Source organism: Cryptomeria japonica, chromosome 3, assembly GCF_030272615.1.
Source record: "Cryptomeria japonica chromosome 3, Sugi_1.0, whole genome shotgun sequence".
NCBI lineage: Eukaryota > Viridiplantae > Streptophyta > Pinopsida > Cupressales > Cupressaceae > Cryptomeria > Cryptomeria japonica.
In genome coordinates, this window is record NC_081407.1 from 351,120,748 (window position 1) to 351,130,914 (window position 10,167).

Consider the following 10,167-nt stretch of genomic DNA (forward strand, 5'->3'; position numbering starts at 1 on the left):
ATTGCATGTGTCTTGATTCACAAAAGGGTGGTGTGCTTGTGAATAGTTAAGCATATCTTGATTCATGTGTTGTTGGACACTTACAACATTTGCCTAGACATGAGCAGTTTACGGTGTTTTAAAGAGATTTGGTAGACAACTAGGACCAAGCATGAACGTGAACAATTTGGGGTTGTTTGGATGAATAAGGAGATTTGGTGGAGATGCTTCCACATATTTCTATTTCTAAATGAGCTGATACAATCAGTCCATTGTCTTTCTATTCTTTCATTTTTTTGTTTTTTGTAATTTAAATCTTAAAAGGGGTGTTGGGAATTTGAATTTTACATATTTTAATAATTGGGTGTTTATAATTGGGAGTTAGTTTCTTAGAAGATAGTTTAAGAAGTTTCTGTGAATTAGGAAAATACAATACATTTATAAACATTTATACAATACATTATAAAAACCTGAAATACGAATAATATATTTACATTTTAATATTTACGATACAACAACAATTCAATTTTATATTATTTATGCTTGCAATTATTTTGAGCAATAATAAAGCAAACTATTTTACTAAATTTAATGTTAAGTTTAATAAATAATTAATTGGAAGTTAGTTTCTTATAAGATACTTTAAGAAGTTTTTTTGTGAATTACGAAAATACAATACTTTATAAACATTTATACAATACATTATAAAAACTTGAAATATGAATAATATATTTACATTTTAATATTTACGATACTACAACAATTCAATTTTATATTATTTATGCCTCCAATTATGTTGGACAATAATAAAGCAAACTATTCTAATCCAATATGTTGATCAAATAATTTTCCTATTCGACACACAATAAAGGATCAGCCTTGCCAATCATTAAAAAAATACAGTTAACACTTTTACACTTTCTTTAAATACATAGAACGACACTAAAATTCACCATATATATTGGGCTTGGATGCAGTCAAGGTAAATACATTGGTCATAGCTGACGAGAACTCTTATTTACTGTACAGCCATATTGCTTAAGAATGACCACCAGAACTCATTTTAGATACAAATACTGAAGAGTTCATTGCAATTGTTATTTTCAAAGCTTAAAATATCAAAAACAAATGGAGGCAGGAAAAGTTCAGCTTTGCAAGTACAAAAATAAGAGTATCCCATCTTAGAACACGATGGGAACTAGCAGTTCCATTTAAAAGCATTTTATATATGGTGCAGTAGCAACAATACAACTAGATATTAGACATACCATGTAGCTCACTCCAGGCTAGTCAATCTTCCTACTGACTGGTAATAGGTTTCAGGTCTGCTGATTTTAGCTATGGAATAATCTTAGATAACTTCATTTTGTCAATCCATGATAGCAAAGAAGATTCTGTGTTACGAAACCCAAAGAAACCATACTCCTTACTTTTGTTCATGCTAAAGGCACCCTCAAATGGAACATTAAGTACAAGGTCTACAAACCACCAAGTTCCAACTTCCTCGATTTTGGTGGAGCATAAATTATTTTCTTTCACAATTGCCTCCCATATAGGTCCTTTGTCTTTCATTGCTTCAGCGAGACTAAATCCTTCACCTTCATATGGTAACATTTCCAGCTCAAATTTCTCAGCGATTTGTTTCCACAGTTTTTTCCATTTAACAACATCACCATTAGTACAATTGAAGGCTTGGTTCTGGGCACAAGGTTCCGTAGCAGCCCATATTTCTTGCTCTGCAATCAATTAAGCATCAGATACATCCATTAATTGTTCCCAAGTGATTCTATTGCCCGGGTATTTGAAAGAAAGCCCCTCATATTTGCAAATGGAAGCATAGACACAGATAGTACCAATGATATTCATTAAGCTCCAAGGAGAGAAGCCAAATATGTGTGTGGGGCGGTGAATGGACCAAGTTAGTCCCTTTTTCTTCTTGGCAGCATCAAACAGTATATCTTCAAGAGTGTAGTAGAAATTTGGCCCAGGTACCCTAGTCAGCTCTTCATGAAAAGGTGGCTCATGGGGCTGAAATTTTTTATTTTTGTTCAAATTATCAAATGAACCTACGTAGTGTTTCCCACCAGTCTGCAGACAGATATGCTCAAGATTTTCGGCATTAGGCAGTAGTGCGTCTAAGACATTATGGAACATTCTTCCATTGTCTTCACAGTTCTGTTCCTCTGTCTCTCTACTAACCCAACAAACCCAAAAAAGATGAGTTACATCCTTCAAAGTAGAAATCCTTTCTAAAGTTTCTCCTCTGTTTAGCACATCACATTGGATGTATTCAACTGGAGTATCTGGAGACCAATTAGGCTTAGGCCTCCTGGCGACACCATAAACTTTCCAGGGTCCACCAGGAGTGTCTGACAAATGCAAGATTTCAGCCAAGCTATTGCCCACAATTCCTGTGACTCCTATAATCAGAGCTACTCTTTGCTTGTCGGATTTTAGTTCTGAGACTTCAACGTTTTGCTGGACTCTCCCCTGCATGTAGGTAAAAAGTCACATTCACAATTTTGCTAGATATTACAACAATAAATTAGCCCAAATATTGCAACACTCGTTATTTACTGTTTGGATGCTATTGATAAGATATGGACGATTGACTTTTACTAGAGGAAGGAAATATCAACTTCTGATCTCATTTCCATAAAACCAACACCCCCTAAAGTTTACTACAAGCTAGACATGCAAATTAGGTTAATGTCCAAATTTTGATTTGAAACCCTTATATAATATTAATATACTCGGTGGCAGATTATGATGCAGCACACAGCCGTGAATGTCACCGGATCTTTTCTAACCTCAAACCCAACTCTCCTCATCACAAAGTTACAAACCATGCACACCAACGGAACAGCTGCGGTTATACTGGCTCCAAAACGGTACAGTACGGATCAAAAACCTGCGTGTTATTGTTTTTTGCAAAAATTACAGATTATTGATCTTGATCAGCAGAATTAGTTGTGGTTTTGATTTTTCGTCAATTTTCAAAAAATCAATAACACGAGTTTTCGCATATAATTAACATACCATTTTGGAGCCAGTTTAGCCGCATCCCAATGGAACTACAGAACTTTAGTCCAAGTCAGGAAGGGCAATTACTCGTGCCGAGTAAGCAGAAATAAGAATAATGGGCTTTTATTGCTCATCTGAGATAATTCGTCTTGGGACCTCATTCATCCTCCATAATCCCCCCGTCACCTCGATCACCGTAGCAATCCTAAATGCTATCTCACCATTGAAATGATCCCTTCTGAGTCAACTTTGTTCTTAGAGTTCAACAGGGATCATTCCAACAGAATGAGGGCATTTTAGAGCATTACAGTCATAGCATGTGAAGCTATAATATTAATAACAAATTTAGAATGGATTTTAAGAAAGGAAGGAATTTGTCATGTTGGATAAGTGTAGTTTAGATTTTATGTTAAATAGTTAGGATGAAGTTAATTGGGAGAGATTGGAAAATAACTTTTCAATATGATATTTAAAGAAAAATTGGATGTTATTTTGGGTTTTTCTTCTTTCAGTTTCACCTATATTTGAAAAATATTTATATTTATATTTTTCATGATTCCTGCATGTGTAAAATTTGCTTTTAATGTGACTATTAGTATTGACACAGGCAAAAAAAATAAAATTGAGTAAGAGATTCATCATTATATATATGAATGATTGAGCTTTATATAATAGAAAATAATTTTATTATACTGAATTTATATGACACAATGAATTTTGCTTTCTGTTAATTCTATAATTTGTATTAGATTATATCTTCCCTACTTTTAAACAGATTTATCATGAGGCTTCTCTTCTCTACATTATGGATGAATGGTTTCAAGCTTCCATTATTTGCTTCAGACTATGGATGGCACAAGCAAGGACTTAAGAGAATGGCACAAATCATACATCAATTCCTACTTAACAAGAAGTTAGTGTTAAACTTTTTATGGATTAGTTAGAAGTCAAATCTGAAACCCAGCATCTGAACCAAAGATGAAATGTGGCATGGCCACAAAAGAGATCAATAGTTCAGTGGCAGAGCACCCAAACAACACGTAAGACCTCCTATTTGTTGTTGGGATGCTCTGCCACTTAACTACTGCCTTCTTTTATCACCAGTCCATCTTCAGTTCAGATGTAGCTCATTTTGCAACAGTTAGCAACTTAGCACAATAGATCGTTCTTTCCACAACCATTCACAAGAAAATTAGAAACTAAAAGATTACAAACTCATCAAAGTCACACGGATCTATTTCCCCTCCCACAATGGTTCAAACTGATTGGATTTACAGATCGACCCTGCACTTTATGCTTCTAAAATTGGTTATCTTCACCACTGGTTTTTCTTATTATTGGTGTCAATCAAAACGGAGTTCTATTGCTTTGCACTAAGCTACGCCTTATTAACTTGTTAAGATTGCCGAAGCTCAAAGCCTCACAATCCTTCAAATTATGGACAATAACACATGCATAAAGTCCTGAAGCTACCTGGAGCCTATTACAGCTAGATATTTGTCTTTCCTGGAAATTAAAACCCTTTTTAACATTTGTTCTCTACAAAGGACTTCGATTAAGGAGTAGGGTTCCATTACAAGTTACTTTGCTGCCTTTGATTGTTGGCGTAGTGACTATATCCACGATGAGATCCCTCTCCACCACAAGTATGTGCTTTTGGTGTGACTGACAAAAATCTACATGGTATCAGAGTGCAGGTCATGGGTTCGAGTCCCTCAAGCTCTAGACCTTTCATCTGCATAAGCCTGGCTTATCGACGTGGTATGTAGTTGGTACGAATCCTACATGGTATGTGGTTGTATCCGGCTCTATCGTGTCAAGGGTGTTGGCGTAACGACTATATCCACAATGAGATCCCTCTCCACCACAAATACATACTTTTGGTGTGACCGCAAAAATCTACATGGATTATTTCATAGTTTAACTCTTAATCTGTCTTACATAAAGCAATATTATAAAAACATATGAACAACTAAAATACTTACAGCTCTAGAACCAAGAGAGCCAATCCACCATGAGTACCAACTCATTCTGAGGGATTCAACAAAACAACCTGTTAAAACACATATCCCTAAACATGAGATGGAGATGCATAATAGGCAGAACGTCTATATTTTCCTTCACTATTCTATTCATTAAAAAGGGATTTGCAAGCAACCGGACTAGGAATAAATTTGCAAAACAGTGAATTAAGACGACCGAAAAATACAAATTGATTCGATTTACTTACCTCAAAATGAAATGTATGAAGCTTGGACGATCAAGGATTTCAGTCTGGTGAACAATGTGATCAGTGTTTCGTAGTTGGCTTAATATCTACTTACTTTATCAGAATTCAAACATTATTTAATATGAAAATGAGATTCACGAGGAAGAAAATATCATTTAGAACTCTCAAACCAAAGTGCAGTAAACTTCTAGAAGGTAGGAATTGTGGGATGGGATGGAGAATACCATGTCTATCAGTTTTTAGGTGGTCTAAAAAGATAATATGGATTTGTTTATTGTTTATTTATTAGTTCCTGTCAGGGTAGATTCACTCAAATCTAATAAATGTCAAAGCATCAATCAAAATAAAAAATTAAAAAAAGTTGACCATTTTCTTAATGTTTATATTATTTTTAAAATTTATTTTAAAATACACAAATTACTTTATATATTATTCTATTAGATAATAGTATTCTAATAGTACTCTAAGAGTGATGTGGCATTTTAAATGTCAAAACATCAATCAACAAGAATTAAATTAGGTTGACTAAATTTTCTAATGTTTGTATTTTTGTTTGCATTTTCATACAATAGTGTTCTTCTTTGACAATGCAATATAATAATTTAAAGATACATAAATATAAATATCAAACATATAAAATGATTATCTGTATAACTTTAATTAACTCATTTATATAATGATAAAACAATATATTTTTAATATTATAATAAATAAAATTATTAGATAATAATGTAATATAGTTTATATATATTAATGAAATAATTATAAGACATTAAGTATATTATTAAATAATTAAATATTATTAAATAATTAAATATAATTAAATAATTAATACTTATTATTATATAATCATTGATAATAAATAATAGAATACTTATTATGAATAATAATAATAATTATTTTATTATTATATGTCTATTATTATTATCATAATATAGAGGAATTATTACATGTATAATTATACATAATACTCTAGTTATCATTATTATTATATTTAATTAATTAACAATAACAATTGTATAGCTATTATAATTATATAATAATTATTATAATGTTTACTAATTAATTTTAATTTAATGATTAAGAATTATTGTATATGGAACTTTAATTCTAATTTGGTATATTCTATTTCTTGCAAAACCTTTACATATCTAATTTTTTTTACATGCAAAAATCATTATTTTTACAATGTTGTTTAACTAAGCAATATGTTATAGATTTTACTAATTGATATAAACTAGATGCAATGCATGTGTAGATTTTCCTTATTGACAACGAACTAGATGCAATACATATTTTCTTTCCTAAGGAAAAACATTTTATGTTTTAATATTTAAATATAGATGCTTCAAGGTTAAACTTCCCTCAACACTATTTGTCAAAAGATTTACTATATTATTTAAAGAATTCCAAATTATTATTTAACAATGTTAAGATTTTAATATTATTACTACAATTTATTTTTTTCAATAAAAGTGACCATAGTCACTAAACTTACATTAACTAATGATAAAGTCTTATAAGAGCAAGATAACCCTACTTTGGAAATATACTAAAATTTTCCAAGAGGGAGAAGTTTAATGGCCAAAAACCCTAACCGAAACCACATAGACAACACTAACCAAAGAAACCATCAAAATGGGTCATATGAAAGACCCAAATTGTCCCATGTACAATCATATTTACAATAGAAGAACCTAGCCCAATTAAATTTGCATATATAACCTAAATACAAAGATTCTACACATAATAATTAGTCCATTAACTTGGACTAACCTCTAGAGGCACAATTCTAGTAGGTGAAGAAATGTCAGTGTCACCTTGTTGATAAGAGACGTTGTCCTTCTCCATAGGAGACGCATGCTAAATAGGCTCGATGTTCAAAGGCTAGTCATCATCATGTTTTGGATGACCAAACAGATCATGCAAACCAACAAAGCAATCCAAAGTCACCACAAGAATGCTAGCATTGACATGGTCTAGAAGTCTTTCAATCTCTTGCAATGTCGGGTCATACTTGTCCACTACTTGTCACAAATTATACCTGACCTAATGGCTCACAATAACTCACCACAATACCCATTAGTAAGTCAAAAAAACATAAAAAAGCTACCAATAGAAAAATCACGGTGATTAAATCGGTAATTTTCCAAAGCAATTTATTACTACAATTATTATTTAAAGAATTCTAAATTGTCATTTAATGATGTCAAGATATTAATACTATTACTATAATTTACAAAAGTTCCAACTTCAATACAAAGACATTGTGGCAGGAACATGACGCAAATATGTCTCTTGTTTGAAGAGAGATTATTGTTGCTTAAATTTTTAGTGTAGAATTATGTAGATAAAATAATAAACTAGCACCTGCAGTTATAGGAGGTGCAAGGGATAAGCCAATAAGTAAATAAGGGAAGACACTTATATTAACATATATAGTTATAGACATGTATCAGTTATAACACCATTCAATACATAGTTTTGCTCATTTTCTTCATTGTTTAGATATAACTATATTTATTTGAACTATTGACATCAAACTTGGATGAATGAAGGTCATATACGACTATCTTCTTGTCTTTTTTTAGCTCCTCTTTTTAAATCTTGAGATTCAAATGCATTGAAACAAATTCGAAATCCATTATTTGTAAATAACTTTATGTGCTTACAACTAATTATAATTTGAAGTTGCTATTGTAAATAATTTTCCTCTACTTAAGAAGAGAATAATAAGAAGTGTAAAACTTTATGACAACTAATTGCACATACCTAAACTTGCTATTAGAGAGCAATTATAGGTGAGCTTGTTCCCTTTTTCTACTAATCTTCTATGGGTTCTTTTTAATTTTGGAATAGTGGTCAAAAGAGAATGTAACCTCTATTAAAGAAGACAATAATTATAAATATGTAGCTTTATTAGAGTGTATAAGTAATTGCATATACCTAAACTTGTTATTGTAAGTAATTTTTCTCTATTAAAGAAGAGAATAATTAGAAATCTATAACTTTATGAGAGTGTACAAGTAATTGGACATACTTGAACTTCCTATTGTGAGAGAAATTGTAGGCGATCTTCTTATTTCTTTTTTATAATGTTGTATGGATTCTTTTTCATTTTCGAATAGCACTCAGAAGAGAATGCAGCTCTATGCAAATACCTTTTGTGGATGATGGAACTAAGTAATGGGTAGGATAAGGGATTTGTAGTGAAGGACGTGGATAAGGTGAAGCAGATAGGACATATCATGCTTATGGAGATCCATAGCCTTGTCAAGATCAAAATTTTCAAAGGGATAATGGATATAGATAGGGTGGTGGATAGGGGATGAGGTGGGATAATCAAGGATGTGGTAGGTAGGATAGTGTAGATGAAAATTTTCCCTATGTAGAGTGTAAAAGGATAATGGATTACATATGACACATGTTTGCCAGGTTTTCATCATTGTACTTGCCCAAGGTGCCATGAGAGGTGGTTTTCACTAGTGTACAAATTATTTCTATTTACTATTTTCATTTTTTTGTTATATATGTGTGTGTGTGTGATTTTTTTCAAAGATAATGGATGTATTACAGGAGATAGAGGAAGGACTCAAGCGTCTTGTTCTTTAGGTAGGAGCCTTCAAATATGTGTTGCAATGGACCATGGCTATGAAGGTATTTTATAAGACGTTGGCAAAGTAGTGGTTACGAGGAATGAAATGGATGAGGAGATGCAATTGGTTAAGGATTCATGAACAGGATTGGATGGGAGGGATGTAAGGATAGAAAATAGTTTTTTGATAATGGATGGGGTGTCTCAAGTACCTAGGTGAAGGGGAATTATAGTGGGGTGGGGGTTATAGTAGTTTTTATGTTTGGAAGAGAGGACTTGGTCAAGGTTAACAAAGATCACTGAATGGTGTCTCCAACTTTATGAAGACAATATGGAAGAGTTGTGTAGAGGAGTTTAATGGTTGTATTAAAAGGACAATCTGATGTAGCATGTGCAAGATCAACATTGGCACACACCTTTAGGGGTGGTGGAGGAAAAGTGGTTTTTGGATTTTGAGTTTTTGATGTAGGAGTGGTTGTGGATTTTGAGACATAAGGACCCAAAATAGATAAAGGGATGATGGAGATATAGGTCTGGTACATGGGAGATGTTTAGATAGATGAATATCAATGAAAGAAGCATTTCTAACAACAAGTTTGGATGCCAAATTTAATTTTCCTTTGGGATGTACTGCTTCTATGAGAAACTTAGTAATCCATATGGTTTTTAATTTTATTTTTTATTGATGGTCCTTTGTGGCATTGACTTTATTTATTTTTCTTTTGTATCAATTTTTTCTTTATTTTGATGTGTCTTTTAGACGGGACATGTTGATCCTTGAATATATGTGGATTTTTGGACTTATCGATTTTTTAGTTGGCATCCAAATTACTTCAAAAGGGAATGGGATTCATGGATGTGTAGTAATGATATGGTGGTATTTGTATGAGTTTATGTAGGTAGATGGTTGGTTTGGTTCTCAAGGATGTGTGTCTTTGGTGATATTGATTTATTGTCGGGTAAGTGGATTGTGAGGTAGGGATAGTATGTATAGTGGATGGAGGGATATATGAACCTAAGATAGATGAAAGGAATGAAGGCTTTGGTTTTGCAATACGAGGACCCAAAATGGATCCAAGGGATGAAGGGGGATGTGTATTTTTAGGATTTGAAATAAAGGATATAGGATTTAGCAAGGCGAACAACATCTTGGGAGTGATCTATGTAGCTAAGGCCATGAAAATCAGGATTTGCTTTGTTACGAAGGCGTTCTTAAATATACCTTGTTCATGGAGGCCCAATCCTTTACCTTTAGTGCATGGTTTGTGAAACTTTGTTACCACTTGGATACTAATTGGTTTTGAAACAAGACGGAAGTCCAGTCTAAGGAGGATATGGT

The 10,167-nt window shown here is 32.5% G+C and overlaps 1 protein-coding gene across 1 annotated transcript; it reads right to left on the minus strand.

Moving 5' to 3' along the window:
- Positions 1–901: 901 nt before the first annotated feature.
- LOC131076521 ((S)-8-oxocitronellyl enol synthase CYC2) lies at positions 902–5,470 on the minus strand. The gene is given in 3 exon segments (XM_058013758.2): positions 902–2,469; positions 4,989–5,056; positions 5,234–5,470. Coding segments are annotated over 2 exon segments (1,197 nt in total). The 5' UTR covers positions 5,034–5,056; positions 5,234–5,470; the 3' UTR covers positions 902–1,317.
- Positions 5,471–10,167: the final 4,697 nt, after the last annotated feature.